Source organism: Porites lutea, chromosome 10 (assembly GCF_958299795.1).
Source record: "Porites lutea chromosome 10, jaPorLute2.1, whole genome shotgun sequence".
NCBI classification, from domain to species: Eukaryota; Metazoa; Cnidaria; class Anthozoa; order Scleractinia; family Poritidae; genus Porites; species Porites lutea.
Window position 1 is genome coordinate 11880024 of NC_133210.1, and position 17500 is coordinate 11897523.

Here is a 17500-nt window from a genome sequence, read left to right on the forward strand (position 1 = left end):
TGTGCGCCTGATAAGTCTAACCGCATCATCAATTGAGGCATATTTAACCGTGGAGGCATCGTTAGGAATACAAGAGTTAATAGAATCACCATGAGGAAAAGATAGGTGGTGAATAGGACGAAATTCTCCTGGCGTCTTTTTAGGAATTAAACCAAGCGGAGAGATGCGTAATGAAGGACAAGGTCGTTCTAAAAATGGCCCTGCAATCCGACCTAGACTTAATTCCTTTGACAGTTTATCGGCAACGGCTGCAGGGTTTTGAGTGGCGGATAAAAGATTTTTGCAACTGGAGGGTTGTGAGGCGCTACATAATAAAAAATAAAAACCCATGTTGAAACCCATTTAAAATATAGCTTCAATTTAGTTGGATAGCCCTCTAGGTAAAAATGCAATCCATTTACTTTGACTGGCGTTGGTAGTTGGACTGGATGCGACAGTGCAAGAGGTGGCAGCCGTTGGTTTTGCTGACTTGCACTTTGTGGCTGGGTGATCGCTTCCACATTTAAGCAGACGTGTTTGAAATTGCACCCGAAAGGTTTTTCACCTTGATGAAATCTCAAAAACGAAGCACTCAAAACTCCAAAACGGAGCACCCAAATCTTGAAACCACTGTACGTTGAAGGACTACAACTTTTTAAGTCTTGCATGACGCAGGCCAGGTGGAGGCAATGGATGAGTCCGTACCTTCAAAGGTTCACCAATCCATCCCACGGAGCATATGATTTCTCGCCTGCAGAGGTAGGGCGGTATCGATATTTAGTTGAGCCTTTCTTTCCTGCCACCCTTTTGTCTACGTAAGCCTCTGCTAGAGCACTTCGCGAGCACTTGACTGGATAGACAAGTTGGAATCCGTCCAAGAGCCTCAGAAAAAAAGGCTTACTTCTTCAAGGCGAATAATATGGCCTCCCTATAGCTATGATAAAGAGCATAGTTGCCCGCTTCGTTCAAATGAACGCCATCTCGGCATAAAACAGCAGCACTCCCTTGAAGCCCTCCCTTAAGCTTCAGCGTAAGGGAGTGGTTCGAGGACCAATTTTAGATATTTATTGAGAAGGTCCACCCTGTGCCTGAAATCGAGGACCTGTGGAGGAATAGCACACCGGTAAATTACTAGGCATACCATTATAAATTCTGCTCCACAGTGATCATAGAAGACTTGAACTAAATGTTCAATATCTGAATCAATAGATTCAGGGCGTTGCTCTACTACACACAAATCATTAGTTCCCAGTTCTAAAATAAAAAACTTTAGCTGAAAAACCTTGATTTTGTCTAAATCAAATGACAGCATTTTAGAGACGGTTCTACCTCCAATGCCCATAAAAGATACATTTTCGTGAGCCAAGTTCATGTTGAGAGCGGCACGCCTATCGTGATGTTCGGTGAGGAATGTATGTAAACGCCTCACAAAGGAATGACCGAGAATGAGAATGTTGGAGGTATTGCTGGTTTTCAGTGTCACGCCCTTCAAAATAGATCAAAATAAAAATTAAAACCGTTCAATAGATAAAGTCCAGAATCTGGGAAATGAAAGGAGGTACATGTACAAAGACCCTCGCTAAGATTCAGGGCAGAGGATTATTTCGTATACGAGATATCCGAAGAAATGTTTTACCCAAACTTATAGAGATTTGTATGGAGACGCCATGCTGGTGCTCACCTGGATGAGCTCCAACATGGCGGACGGAAACCAACAGAAACATCTGTTACCGAGTTTTGCTACAAAAGCGTAAATTTATTCTTGGAGAAACTCATAAACATTAAAATAATTCTTTTTCTATTACATGAACTGTTTAGATAGCAAAATTTCCTGAAATAGGTCATTTTTTTAACCTACATGACAGCTCTCTTGGCAGTCATGTAAATGCCGCGTCAAGCAAAAGCTTAGAAATTCAAGCGTACTCTATCACAAAACCAAGAACGCTTTTGAAGCGAAAATTTGTATGAAAATTAGTTTTCAGCTGCTCTAATGCATCGTGAAAGTAAAATCTCGGTAGGATCGATAGTTTTTTAGTTTGAATTTTAGTGACGTCAGGTGAATACCAACAATTATCCATAAAAGCAAACAGTTAAGAACAAGAATTAAATGAGATAAAATTAACGTTTGTTGTGTTGAATTCCCAAGGAGAGCTGCTTGTTCAAAGGATAAGCGGGTCAGCTATCGAAGATTCGGCTTGATGTTAGCTTTCAGACCGAGAGGATTAACAAAAGATTACACCCTCTTATTGCTGGTTTTCAGTGTCACGCCATTCAAAATAGATCAAAAATAAAAATCAAAACCATTTGACAGATAAAATACAGAATCTGGGAAATGAAAGGAGGTAAATATGCAAAGACCCTCGCCAGATTTCAGGTCAGAGGAATATTTCGTCTACGAGATATCCGAAGAAACGTTCTACCCAAATTTATAGAGATTTGTATAGAGACGCCATGCTGGTGCTCATCCAGATGAGCACCAATATGGCGGACGGAAACCAACAGAAACATCTGTTACCGAGTTTTGCTACAAAAGCGTGAATTTATTCTTCGAGGAACTCGTAAACATTAAAGTCATACTTTTTCTAATACATGAACTGTTTAGATAGTAAAATTCCCTGAAAAAAGGCATTTTTTTACCTACATGACACCTCTCTTGGCGGTCATGTAAATGCCGCGTCACGCAAAAGCTTGAAAATTCAAGCGTACTCTATTACAAAACCAAGAACGCTTTTGAAGCGAAAATTTGTTTGAAAATAAGTTTTCAGCTGCTCTAATACATCGTGACAGTAAAATCTCAGTAGGATCGATAGCTTTGTAGTTTGAATTTTAGTGACGTCATGTGAAAACCAAGGGTCTTCGCGAGATAATGCGATCGAGGCTAAAGTAAATTTACTGCGAGTGGCCTTATCATAGGAACTCGTGATTAATACCAAAAAGTAATTTTACGTTTCGTCTCGTGATTCTCATGCGATCGTCAACCATTGTAAGATAATTCAAAGTTCACATGTGAGAGTCTCTAAGCCTTTGAATCCTCAAACGACCCCACTCCCCAAAAAATCCATACATTAAAGAAACTGGAAGGAGAGACGTAAAGTTTTTTATTTGGTTCCAAATAAACTCATTCAATTAGAAGTTGAACTTGTTGCTAGTTCTCCTTCACTTTTTACATACAGTTCATTTAAATTGCCAGAAAGTAAGCCTTAGAAATTAGAAGGACGTTTGATCAATTGACGCTCGCGCATTCTAGTCTTATTTTAAACTTCATAGCGGAAGGACATCTGTGAGAAGGAAATAAGTCAGCACAGAATTTGATTGTCGGCGAATTTCTGTAATCGACCATCGTTCTGCTAGTGATAAGCTAGCCGTTGATCCACTCGTCTTGCTTGTTTGGGGCTGAGTCTTATTCCGGTCAAGGAGAGAGAAAGAGTGTCTGGCAAGGTTTCCAATTAAAGATTTGTGAGCTCGTGTCTGGCAAACTCCAGGGGCACCCAAAGACAATTTTTGGAAATTATTTGTTTGGAAAACAATTTGAGATCTAGAAATGTCGGAACATTTGTTGTAAAATTCTTGCTTGCCTGCCTCTCTTAGGATTTTCGAACATCAACATCAACATGGTATAATTGCCCATTTTTAACGGATTTTTACTCTGAAAAGGTCACCTAGAGTTTTCGGGAGCCTTTTTTCTGGCTGAAATTTTTGAAAGATCCCTATAATTTTAAATTCGCATCACTAGACTTTCAGCTAGGAAATCCGAACAGATGAAAACCTTTTAGGGGATAAAGATATGCCTATATCTACACCGTTTTTAATCGACCATTGAGTGGCAAGGGTTGAAAAATCGATTTCCTTCATTTTTTGTCCATAAATACCTTTTAGGTAGATAAGTAATGTTATGTAAGTTGTTCTCGCAAAAAGGCTTTTACTTTCGAGAAAAGTAAGAATATCAGTTTTCGAATATCAGTTTTCAAATGGCACTAAGAGGATTTGGAGTTATACCACATGTTAAATATTGCCGTCGAAATGGGTAACGAACTTAAGTTTTTGTTATCGTGAAAACCTATCTCTCGTTTTTGAATTATTTCAGGACGACGAGCTTCGCTATTGCCCTGCAAGTATCTTCTAGTGGAGAGAAAATAATTTTTCTGATCATGGAAAGTGTCCAAACTTCTCCATGCGGATTCGTTTGCGAACGCGAGGAAAGTTGATGTTAGCGTATATCAGGTTAAAAATTAGGGCAGTCTGAGACTCCGACATCGAAACCCGATTTTCTAATTTTTCTCACAAATAATAGGCTTCTGGCGGGAACAACCTACATTAGGTTTCTTATCTACCTAAAAGCTGTCTATGAACAAAAAATGAAAGAAATTTATTTTTCAACTCTTCCCACGAAATTAAGATTTTGGTCGATTTTTCCTGACCGTCGCTCTTTAAAATACGTTCAACAATGCTATGTTTAACTCGTTTTGAACTATATTCTCGTTGGATGCCCCTGAAACTCCCCAAGTGTTTATAGTATATTATACACAGTTATACGCACCTTATAACTTCATCTGCGCTCAACGAGTGTCTTTTGTCCATAACTTTCAAAACAACTGCTCTACAGAATGTCACTGATAACACATAACGCAAACGAGTATCGAAGTATGACTGTACAATAAATGTCACAAAATCTACCCTAGCGATCCCTTCGGGATTTTCTGTCTTTGGTCATCCCTGAACCATCTCGTACTTCGGGCGCGAACAATAGAAACGTCATCATTACCTACCGATTCCTCGCGGCCCCTGTTGAAACAAATCGAGATTTTTTGTGGCATACTGACTGTATATTTCAACTCTAAGTACTTTCCTTAGTATACGCGCGAGTTACTAGGTTACGTCTAGAGTGCCTGCTCGGGATTTCGCATTCTAGGCGAAATCCCTGCCGGGGCAATCTATGTTTCTTTCAGGCTTCCCCGTTGCTTTCCTGGTTTGTATATACGCAGTGAAAATGGGTTAATTTTATTTAACAAAATAAAACAGTTGACTGGCTTGGGGATGGCGGGTGTAATTTTCCGGTAATTAAAGCTTCTGATTCTCTACCATGAGCAGAGCAAGATGATTCGATCATCAGCAGTGCCATAACATGTGCCACAGCCCTATGCAAAAACAAAACTAAAAAACACAAGCAAAAAACTAAGTATTCTACCCACGTATTTTTAAGGGCAATTCTGTGACTTGGGATGGGTGATAAACATTTTATGACGTGCTTATTTTAGTAAAATTCTTATCTCATGTGTGTCTTTCAGTAGAGGGGATTATTATTACAATATGCTGCCCCTGGTTCCAGTCAGAGAAAGATAAGTCGCTCGTCAGAAGTGCCATTAAGAAAGCATTTAACGACAACAGAAAAGTGTATATTGCATGGTTTGAGAATGGCAATTTGGTAGGGAATCCAGGTGACCTCATCAACTTTCTGACGTCATATCCCTCTCCACAACAGCCATTTCCACATTCCTGGAATTACAAGATTTACTTACCTTCAGGGAAAACCGTCCTTGTATTAACGCGCATTCGCAAAGGAATCATCTCGGACCAAACTAATCGACCAGAAGATGTCCAGTATTGGAAGCCTGGTTTTGTTGTACCTTGTGAAATTAAGGATGATCTCTTTAAGAAGAATTCGAAAACCCTTGACGGGGAACTTTTTATTCTGATGACCGAAAAAGGACAGTTGGCATGCCAAGTGAATAAAAAGGATGGACACGACTGGCAAAACTTTATACTTCTGGGTCTAGATGAAACTGTCGTGTTGCAAACACAGCTAAGATATGGAACGATTTCTTTCGAAGCTAAAGATTTGGTTATTGTCAAGGAAAATTTGAAGGTTCCTCAAGATGAAGTCACAAGGTTGAAGAAAAATTTTCAGGAGACTCCTAGTGCTGACCTGTATATGGCGACTGACCAGAAAGGAAACTCGAGATTCATTGTCAAAGTGGGTACTAGCTCCCAGGTGTTCACTGTTATCAATACAGTTTTCAATCAAGCTGCTGGGAAAAAACTGAATGCTCTTTAGCAACTGGTCAAGTGATCAATCAAGTGTGTTGTTGTAATAACAGTATATTAACAGAATATTATAGGTTAGGCTAAGACCTATGTATGCACGGCTTAGACTAAATTTAGGGAAAACAGATGTCATTGCCGGAAAATTGCTGACTGTTCAGTGTCGACGGATAGGCTAAAGGTCATCGTCCGAATCACTTTTTGAATCGTTGAATCCAGTTCACTGTGAGTTAGCTCAGTGGTTTTGAGAAGAGTTAATATGCGTACCTTTTCCTGACATAAAGTTAATAGAACTCTATATGCAGGCCAAAATGACTGTCGCATGAAATAGGTCAATGAGTTGAGTAGACGTTTATATAGTACCGTATGAAGGCTGAATATTGATACTTGGCTTCCCGAAAGTAATTCACCCCCCGTGATATGCTGTGCACGCATTTGCTGAGGGCGCGTACGGACTTGAACTGATTTGTTCAGGCCCTGAAGTGCAAAAGTCACAGGAAGCCTTTATACACCATCCCATGCTACCGTTCATTTGATTCTACTCTATCCAATATTGAGCTTGACCATAAGTTTTGAGCTCCCAAAACACAAGCTACTATATATGTTTAGTTGTGTTACGAGCTGTGTGGCGTTTTGTCTAGCCAGTCTTCGGCGCAATGGAAAAATCCATTAATCTTCACGAATATAATAGCTACCGTAAAATTCCGAAAAAAAGCCTGATCAGCAAAAATATATTTCAGCCTAGTGAATTCAGAGTGTTGCCCTAAATGGGGAATGTGTTCTAGGAATTTTTTGTTCCAAACAAGGTCAGGATTTCAAACCTTCAGCGGCTCACCTAAACCTAAGTATTAATTAGTCTAGTACCCCCTCCCCCTGGCTGTTAGCTCATTATATTCATCAGTTTTGTAAGTCTACCCTAGATGATCTGTTTTTCCACAGGCAGCCTGTGGGTTCGGGCTTCAGAGGTCATTTGGTCGGAATGATACTAGAATTATTAGTGTATTATCTGCCAAATAAATGCAAGAATCTTAAAGATATGAATTCTTCTAGCTTGTCTATCTGTACTAGTAGACTTTAAGACTTTTCTTGCATTATTACATGTGATTCCTAATTGTTCGAATTTTATCACATGTATTCAAATCTGCAACGCTAAGAAAAAAAATCGGCATGTGATAAAACATGGACTGGACTGGATTGGTAAAACATGAACTGGATTAATAAAACATGGAGTGATGAAACATGGATTAAAAAAACATGGAGTGATAAAACATGGATTAATAAAACATGGAGTGATAAAACATGGATTAATAAAACATGGAGTGATAAAACATGGATTAATAAAACATGGATTAATAAAACATGGAGTGATATAACAAGGATTTATGACCAAGTAAGAAAAGAGTTTTTTCCTAGGTTTCATAGGATCTGAATATGACAAACATGACTTAGGTACAGTGATGTTCCAGTAGCTCCTGATTTCTGTCACCTGCCCAATGTTTGCGGTCGGAAAAGAAATTAAATAGGGCTGTTATATTTTATCTTACTTTTTCTCAAAAGGGTCACTTTTGTTTGCCAACAACAAAAGTATTTCGTATAACATCGACAGTTTCATTAATTATTCAAACTCTCAAAATTGATGTTGTCTTTTGACCAGTGCCAGCGAAGCATCTCGCGTCCTAGAGAGAGAGACACAGTGACAGGAAATTGCACCATCAACGTCATCTCCTCGTCCACTCAACGCGGTAGAAATTGCTCACTAAATTGGAAAAGCAAAAGATCAATTCAGAAAGCAAAAAACGGCTTTTAACCGACAGAGAAAAGAGCGCAATAGAAACAAAGGGAAAATGCGTTACAACAACACAATTGAGTCACACAAACAACACATAAAAAAACTGTCAAACGAACAACTAACAGATGAGCAAATCACTTTACTCCCGGGCTTTGCTCTCCCAGGGTTTAAAATTTATCCCTACACCCGTAACAACAGAAACCAACATCAGGCGCGAACTCCTAAAAGATTTTGCTCTCTTTGCGAGACGAATGCCCCTCCACTACATATATTTATACGGTAAGAAAGAGAGCCACATCTTTTTCGGGTGTTTCTAAAACGAAGACCTAAGACCCCATGGACTAAAACGAAGACCCCATGGAATAAAACGAAAACGAAGACCCCTTGGACTAAAACGAAGACCCCTTGGACTAAAACGAAGACCCCTTAGACTAAAACGGAGACCCCTTGGACTAAAACGAAGACCCCTTCGACTAAAACGACTTACGTTAATCGCTGAGGGTAATGCCCGCTCTCGTAATTTGTTACGGCGATTTGGGAATGTTGTGGAATTTCCTCTGCAGTATTTAGTTGTGATAGTCAAGTCTATCACTTACCTTTCCTTCAGGTTTCTTTGAAAATAGGGTCATCTAGTGTGTCGTTTGGTTACAAAGCGCCCTCGGTGAAGAGTATTGGCGTGACAAGCCCAAAGGTCATCAGCGTGGCGATGGAAGGCCTGACAATCAAGAAGGCTTATGACAGGATTCGTCTTGAAGACTTCCGCCGAACGTGTTTTGGGCACGTAGTTGGGGTTTGGGGAGGAGAGGGTCCATTGGCTTTCTAATATTTTATGGTTCAAAATTCAATGTCGGATGATTTGGGTGTCATTCCGGTATCCCGGGTGTAATGAGTTAAGAAAATATAACCTCGTGCTCCATCTTTCTAAAATGTCGAAGAATTGTATCAATGCATTTAAAAAACAAAACAGTGACAACACGTAGTATAGGGAGGAAATAACAAGAAGACATTTCTCATTGACGAATTCAAGGAGAGAGGATCCTCGCGCAGTATTTATTAGTACTTTTTACCTCATCAATGGAGAAAAAAAAAGCCTTCGATCGAGAACATTACCCGAGTAAAGGTAAACATTTCAAGTTTCATTTAAGCGAGGTTTATTTGTCTTTATGCCGAGTTTTATTTGTTTCATTTATACCGGCCTGTTATACGTTGTTACGATTTTCTGTCCTCTATTGTTAAAAATGACTCGTCTTTACGGCTTAAACAGTTGTTTTTATGACAATTGTGATCAAAACGATAATAATAAAAGAAAAAGAAGGAAAAAGGCAAGGAAAAAAAACGCATGTCCGACGAGACTCGAACCTGGGACCTTTATCCCAACATAATGGTTTTACCACAAGCTCTCACCTTGACATAGCCTGCAGCGCAGGCGTTTTCTTGACTCGAAAAGAGGGGAGAAAATGTGGCGAGTCAAATGGAGCGGGGTAGGGGGCGGGAAGAAAGAAGAGAAAACGCCTGCCCGAAATACACTGTGAAAATGAGAAACACCTCTTAATTATCGTGCTTGACCTCTGTTCCGGAAATGAGAAGTCGACCAATCAACACCGAAGAACTATTGTACCGGAAGCTCCCTTCACTTCTGACAAAATAAAAATAAACACATCTTTAGTGTACATTATGCAAGCTGCTAGTTGTTTACGAGAAGGAGAGTATTGTCTGATTCCAGTGTTAGTGATTATTGTAGGTTATGTTCCAAGCAGTCTTGGAAAGCAAGGCCATTCTTCTTCAGTATTTTTTCTCCCCTCCCCCTCCCCTAGTTCCTTCTTTCGCCCTAGCACCTACCCTTAGGGTTACTATTTTTACACTCCCTAATCTTCCTCCGTCATGACAAAAAAGCCGGTTACAACAGTACGAACATAAACAGGCAGCTTTCGCCCGCCCAAAATACGCCTGCACTGCAGGCTCACCTTGACCCTGCAAAAAGTTTTAATTTAAATAAGACTGACGTCATCATCACCGTAAACACTTCCAAAGTGGTTGAAAACATGCAAAGTATTTCAAAGAAACCTGAAGGAAAGGAACGTGATAGACTTGATTATCACAACTAAATACTGCCGAGGAAATTCCACAACATTTCCAAATCGCCGTAACAAATTAAGGAAGCGGGCATTGCCTTCAGCGATTAGCATCAGTCGTTTTAATCCATGGGGTCGTCGTTTTAGTCAAAGGGGTCTTCGTTTTATTCCATGGGGTCTTCGTTTTAGTCCAAGGGGTCTTCGTTTTAGTCCATGAGGTCTTCTTTTTAGTCCATGGGGTCTTAGGTCTTAGGTCTTTGTTTTTGGGTCTTCGTTTTAGAAACACCGCATCCTTTTCACGTGAAATCAGACTGAATTCCACCAGTCCAGCCTTCCGTGGCTTTAGAAACCTTTCTAGAAGAAGTGAAGTTAGAGCTCGCAGAAATTTAATTTAAAAACCAAAACCTGACCTCACACCCGGAGAGCAACATGCACTCAAATTAACAATTGTCTCGTGACAAAACCATTATACTCAAAAAGGCAGACAAGGGAACAACATCTGTCATGATGAGCAGAGGAAGTAAGATAAACGGAGGCTTAGCTGTGCTAAATGAGAAAAACAATTATCAACCCCTCACTCAACCTATGGTTGAAAACACAACTAGAAAACTGTGAAAGGTTTGAACCCAGGAGTCATTTCAAAAGTAGGTTGAGTTTGATCGTCCGGGTGAACGTAGTCCTGAATATGACTGTTGTTGATGACAGTGTCTGACGTTTCGACAACCTGCGCGGTAGTCATCTTCAGAGTCAAAGCTAGTTGTATCACGTCAGTTGATCAATAACCAGGGTATAATACCATCAACTGACGTGATACAACTCAATTTGACTCTGAAGATGACTACCGCATAGGTTGTCGAAACGTCAGTCACTGTCATCAACAACAGTCCTATTCAGGACTGCGTTAACTCAACCTACTTTTACAACCAGAAAAATTAAGCAGCTAATGAAGTCGCTCCTGCAGGAAGGCCACATTGACTATATGACAGCCAAATAGCTATGCCTAGCTCCCTTCCCCTTTCGAACGCCCGCCACACAGGTTAGGCTATCCCTTACGCCTAATCCTCCGCGTACGGCTATTTTCTACACACTTACAAAGATTTACAAACCTACGCCTGTCAGTAGACCTATAATCATGATTAGTGTGCGATGGCTTCACGGAGCGGATATCTGCATTTGTAAATCGATTCTTTCAGCCAATAGAGCAGAAACAAGACTCGTATCTAAAAAATACCACAAACTTCCTGAATTTTATTGAGAGTACAAAATTGCCTAAAAATACAGTCCTAGTCTCTATGGACGTTATTAGTCTCTACACCAACATACCACACGAAGACGACGTAGCCACCGTATATCACGCATACGAAGATTTTTATGGCGACAAAGCCCCTATACCCACCATTAAGTACCTAAGAGAAATGCTCCACCATATATTAACAGAAAACTTTTTCCAATTCTGCGGTAGCAACTACTTACAAACCCATGGAACAGCCATGGGAACAAAGCTGACAAAATGGTGAAGAAAGGAAAAAAAATTTCAAAAAAGCGAGTCCGTTGAGGTTACTCAGAGTGCCATTGGTTTTATACCAGTGCTTGAAATTGTGAAGTGTCACACTTCTGAATAACGATACTTTACGTTACTTTTCAGGGTCGTAACATGGTATATCCAGGACCCATTGATCCCTATTTTCTTGCCGTTATTTTGATCCCTGAGCCCCATTTTCCCCAAAATTTTGATCCCTGAGCCCTAATAAAAAAATTGATCCCATCCGTGTTTTTACACAAATTTTAAGGTAGACAACTTCGTTTATATAGAACATGCTCAAATGGGCTGATGAGAAAAACATTAGCTTTTTAATTTTTAGTGCAAGTTGTAGGTTCTGTCAGTCAGAGAGATTTAAAGACAATATGAGTCAACCCCTTTTTGTGCATTATTCTATTTAAAACACTTTAAATTTAATGTTTGGTGATACTAGACAAATAATAAAACCTCATTTTCTTGCATGGGAGCTTTAGTAAGATACAGAATGTAAGTTAATGTTAATTTATACATCAAAAGTAGTCCACTTCCCTTTTAGTATCGTACATCTTGAAAGATCTTGCGACGGAATCTTGAGTTTTTCAGATGTGACGTTCATCAAGAGTATTTACAAGGTTTATTCTCAGTGTTACTCATACGAGCAAGGCCACCCAGAGGTTTATCAGCCAATCACAAGAAAGCATTGTATTCAAAATTTGAATAAATACATTTTTACAGGGCTCGAACTTGGGGGTGGTCTACTAGCCAAATACCAGTAGATTTTGATTTTTGGCTAGTGGATTTAGCTCATTTACTAGCCATCTTGGCTAGTCAATTTTCGCCCCTGTAAACAACATAAGCCTTGAAATGTTTTCAACATTTTCCCAGTTGACCCACACTTTCTAGTAACCTCTTATTTCATTCCCCCATTAACAACTGGCATGAATAAAAGAAAGAAAGTAATTCTACATAAGAATAATATTTGTTAATTCGGTTTTCAGTTTCGCGTTTATTCGCTGCCATCTTGAAATTTTGTATGACCAGGGAGCATGGGCCAAGCAGTACCCATGATGCAAAGCTAGCCCAAAAAGCAAATGTCCGCCATCTTGAATGCAAATCTACGATCACAGTCCACGCGTGATTTTCAAATGTCTAAAGAGAGCAAGCGATGATTCTGCTGGAGGCAGCACGTCTACATGTAAATCTTCATCAAAACGAAAATTTGAACGGACTTGGCTGAAAGACTTTCTATGGCTCACATACAATGTTGAAGCAAACCAAATATTGGACTTTAAATTGCAGAACAGCACAAGTGCTGTTGGTTCTTGTTTGTAGAGTTCAGTAAAATTTATTATTGTATTGTAACTAAACATACAAGACAAGATGCAATTTTTATTAACGTTTGATAACAACAGGATTTTTGACATTTTTTTCATTTTATGCTGTACTGAAGTGCCTAGACTAGTAGAAACACGTTTATGGCTAGTAAAGCCCGAGCATGTACTAGCCATATGACTATTAAGTTCAAAAGTTAAGTTCGAGCCCTGATTTTTAGTCCAACAGCAAACACAGCTAACGCTGGTTGGTTCCCGGTTGAATTAACGTCACTGTAAGGTACTTCTGAACTAAGGTCTTCCCCTAGCTTTCCAATTCCTGTCCCGTACGAACATCTGCTTGCTCGGATAACTTGTCCAGTTAATCAATGTCCGATCGGTGTGGGTCACAAATGTTTTATTTCCAAAGAGACTCTTGCAACCAAAAATTTCACGTCGGCCGTGTTACTGGTCTACAATATTGATGTTAATAAAGTGTAGTCGTTTGTCTCGTGATTCAGTCACTTAATGATGTAGATCGCGACGTTTCAACTACGCACTTCAAGTGTTCATTAGAAAAAGCGACACTTAAAGGCCTTGCCTTGCTACTCTTCGTCGCCTAGTCACACGTGAACTTATATGACTCCAAGCTCTGGTTCTGGTTGGTCGATTATTAGCCGCTGAGATTGGTGCATTTCTTACTCAGTTGTTTGTATCAGGGGCACCCAACGTCAGTTTTCGGAAAATATTTGTTGTAAAATATTGTGTTTGCCTGCCTCTAATAGGATTTTCGAACATCTAAAAAATGGTACAATTGCCCATTTTTAACGGATTTTTACCCTAAAAAGGTCACCTAGAATTTTCGGGAGCCTTTTTTCTGGCTGAAATTTTCGAAAAGGTAAGTTTTGATCCCTATAATTTTCGGATCACTAGACTTTCCGCTAGGAAATCCGAACAGATGGAAAATTTTTAGGGGATAAAAATATACCTATATATCTACCGTTTAACAATGCTACGTTTAAGTGGTTTTGAACTATATTCTCGTTGGGTGCCCCTGTTTGTATGAGCTTTTGCCTCACTGGTCCACTGTCGTACGGATCTCCTATTGCTGTGTTTCTTGATTAAGGGCAACCAAGCTTCTGGACTTTCTATTCTGCTATCCCTGTTGATGTTATTAGAGTGTAGTCTCATGTGAATTTCCACTTTAACCCTGTGTGTTACGGTGAGGATCACGATCAATTACAAATAGCAAAATACCTGTTTTACATGAAGTAGAAAAATTAAATGATGCGAGCCACAGGTTCTACAGTTTAACCGCTTTTCTGTGTCAAGCCCATCAATGGCTTTTCCTGGCTTAATAACCACTGTAGATTGTCAGCAGACATATCTGGTTGTAGGTCTTCCAGATCTTCTCCTTCCAGCTTCAAATCTAATTAGCCCTGAAAAGTTGTCCACCTTAGCTTGCTCCCCTTTCTCTTCGTCACCACCTGACGCTGGTGACTCATTTGATTCAACTGACCCCTGGAGCAATATTAATGCAATGCGTTGCTCTTCAAGGCAGCTCAAACAGAAATTGTTTCCATCTTTATTATTTGAACTTTCCCGATGATACACTTGGGTGAATTTCTATCGTCACGGTACCCAGCCTGGTATACAAGAGAATATCCTTCTGACTGTTCCAGCCATCTGAGACCCATGTGATCTTCCAGGAATGCTTCACTGTTATGGTAGAGATCTTTTAAAAGAACTGCAAGAAGAAAGGACTGATATACCTCTGGTAATTGTGCTTGAGAGCAACTACGTCGCCTTTTGAATAGATAGTCTCATATTCTTCGGGCTGCGTCTTGAACTTTAGTTTTTCCTTCACTCCCTTGAACCTCTTTCAGCAGATCGACTTCTCCATGTGCCGACGCATTCCTTCTGAACATACTCAGAGCAAGTGGAAGTGTACCAGCTCTTTCTTTGGTCTTCCCTCTCGTTCGTTGCTTCGTACACCCCGTCCGAATTCTTTCGCAAAGCTTTGCAATGCCTTCCTTTATCGCTCCTTTCCCGTCGCGCTCGTTTCCTCGTCCATATCCTCCTTAAGATTTACTCCTGCCGTGCGACTTTCGAAGCCATTCCAGTGCCTTTGGACCCAGCTTTCTCTGTGCGTAATGGCTTTGAGGACCGGTTTAAAAGATAAAGAGGATTGGTAGAGCCTCTCTATTGATTGTAAAAGGCAGCTGGGCCGCCGCGATGCGTAGTCGTTCAGAGCGGGTGTTCTCTCTCCACTAAAAAATTCAGGTTCCACATCTAAGGTGGTGATACCTTTCGGGGCCAACCGTTACATAAGCCGAGGCCAAATAGCCCAAAGGGCCGAAAAAAATTCTTGTAGATCAATATTGTCACTAAGGTCTGTAAATCTTGTGCAAAACAAAATAGCCACTGCACGAACGAGGTCTGAAAAAATCTTGCATTAAAAAAAAAACCCATACCCGGCTCAAAAATCAAATAGTGGGCCCCTTACTGGTGACCCTTCATGCTGAGTGCTATAATATATTAAATTCCTGCAGACTCAGCTACTTACACCATGCAACATTCCTTTCACCAATTCAACCGTTTATTTTAGAAAAAAAAACTAAAGAAAATAAACTATAAAGGCTTTGTTACTTTTATTTCACCGAGGTAAGTCTTTGGTGTTCCACTTATTTTCACTAATTCTACACTGTAATTTCAGGCTATTTATCGTACAAGCATTTGTCAGTTATACAATAATGGAATGTGTCCTTTACTTTCCCGGCCCAATAGTAGTGCTGGTAGGTGAACTGATCTCGGTTTCTCATCAGAGTTCGAGATAACCCTAAAACTCCATGCAGTTAGAGCAGATTTATCAATTTGCGAGAAAGCATGTATTTTGCAACAAAGCGCGCGAATTCATTGCACTTTTGTATTCTACTTTTGACGTCCATTCTAATTATTTAAGTACTTTTAAGAGTTAAGTTACTGATCAAAAAATACGAACTTCGATTTAAAGTCGCCTTGTGACTTGCTCGAGGCGATGAGGCAATCGGGACCTATACAGTAAATTCCACTTTCAATGAATCGGTTTGTCTATTGTCCTGGCGGTATTGTTATGTTTGATCGGCCGACAAACTCTATCCTTGGACCCTTGCCAGGAGTAAATCAGTCGAGGAAGTACTTACGTACCTTTGTCTGTTACAGAATTTCTGTTGGTCGTTTTTCTTCTTCCCCATTTCTCGCCAAAATTTAGATATGTATAAATCGCTTTTTCTGCCTTCTGGCGTTGACAGCGCGTTGAGGAGTTGCGTTACAAAGCGAGAAAAGTGACTTGAGATTCAAATTACGGTGCCCTCAACAATTACCGTATAGATTAAGAATATGACACCATGTTTTCGTCAAACAACCAGGACTTCGTATGACAGGAACTCCCGTCAGCCGGAAGCAAGAATAGGTATAAATGTACCTTGACAGGAAATTCTATGGACACAAACCTTATTGTGCAGAAAAAAATTGTGAGAAGAGATTTTTAGACCGTGTAATAAATCTGATCCCTGATTTGGGCTCAAAAGCCTGGTGATCCCTGATCCCATTCTTCTGAGCCCTGAGCCCTTTCCTCTGAGCCCTGATCCCAGTCATATTTTGGGCTTTGAGCCCTGAGCCCATATACCATGTTACGACCCTGTTACTTTTTGCCGGTGTTGTTGTTTTTAGTTTCACGAGAGCGTTGTTAGCGGACCTGCATCATAAAACAAAAATAATATTTGAAAATTTGACTCATTGGTTCATTAGAATCAATAGTTTACTGCTTTTGAAAAGTGAGCAGAACAAGAAGTCATGTATTTGCTTATGTTGACTGTATTTTATGTTATTTATCCATCTCTCCATGTTATATCACTCCATGTTTTATTAATCCATGTTTTATCACTCCATGTTTTATTAATTCAGTTCATGTTTTACCAATCCAGTCCAGTTAACACATGCCCAAAAAATCATGATCATGCGAAATATTGCGAAATATCGCAAACCGACACCGTCGATCGGGCAAAAGTAACGACCCTACCTCGCGAGAGTGACGTTTTGTCGATATGACACGGTCGCTAAGCTCTAAGATTCGAATCTCGTAGGATAACAGTCAGATTACGCATCATGGCGAAGTGGAGCTGGGCAGAATCGATGCGAAATGCAGCGCTCCTCGGGCTCATGCAGCCGATTTTAAAAACTGGCGCTTACAAAAAATAGGTTTTGTCACCTTAGACCCCCCGCGTGTCTCAGACAAACTTCGCATTCTACTCCAAGGCTTTGTATGGGAAACATGCGCTTCCGACATGAAAATTGTTCATAAGATTCGCAGTGAGCGTTTTTAAAATGTTTTTTGAGCTTAATTCCAATATATAAAAGGCACTACTGGTATAGGGTGCAAAACCTGGTCCAGTAACTCAAATAAATGGTTAAAATCAGAAAATAAAGCGACTCGATCAAAGTAGGCTACGGAAATCGGAGCCCTAGCTCTGTCAGTCTTAGGCAGAAAACACCGCTATGCACTGAAACATGCCATAACATTATTGGCTATGTAACACTCCAAAATCGAAACTCCTAAGGACAAAATCGATTTCGGATGTGCTTCTCGCAAGCCCGTGACAGAATATCTAAGGTGAAAAGCACACCAACTTTAGCACAAACCGGAAATTGTATAAGTTTGTTATGTTGTTTTGCGGCCAGGGAGACCATATGAATCCGAGACGAATACTTTTGTACTTTATATCCCGTAGTACTAAGTAGCGTAACATAAGCA

The 17500-nt window shown here is 40.1% G+C and overlaps 2 protein-coding genes and 1 pseudogene across 2 annotated transcripts in view; 2 read left to right on the forward strand and 1 right to left on the reverse strand.

Annotated features, from left to right (window-relative positions):
• The window catches only part of LOC140950708 (uncharacterized), a 2586-nt pseudogene extending 1235 nt beyond the window's left edge, over positions 1-1351 (reverse strand).
• Positions 1-7266, forward strand: part of LOC140951139 (uncharacterized) — a 51896-nt gene extending 44630 nt beyond the window's left edge. Inside the window, exon 4 of the mRNA XM_073400354.1 lies at positions 5265-7266. Coding sequence (XP_073256455.1) covers positions 5265-6031 — 767 coding nt within the window. The 3' untranslated portion in view covers positions 6032-7266. The remainder of the gene's footprint in view (positions 1-5264) is intronic.
• LOC140949510 (D-inositol 3-phosphate glycosyltransferase-like) overlaps positions 1-17500 on the forward strand; it is a 172579-nt gene that overhangs the window by 137483 nt on the left and 17596 nt on the right. The window lies entirely within an intron of this gene.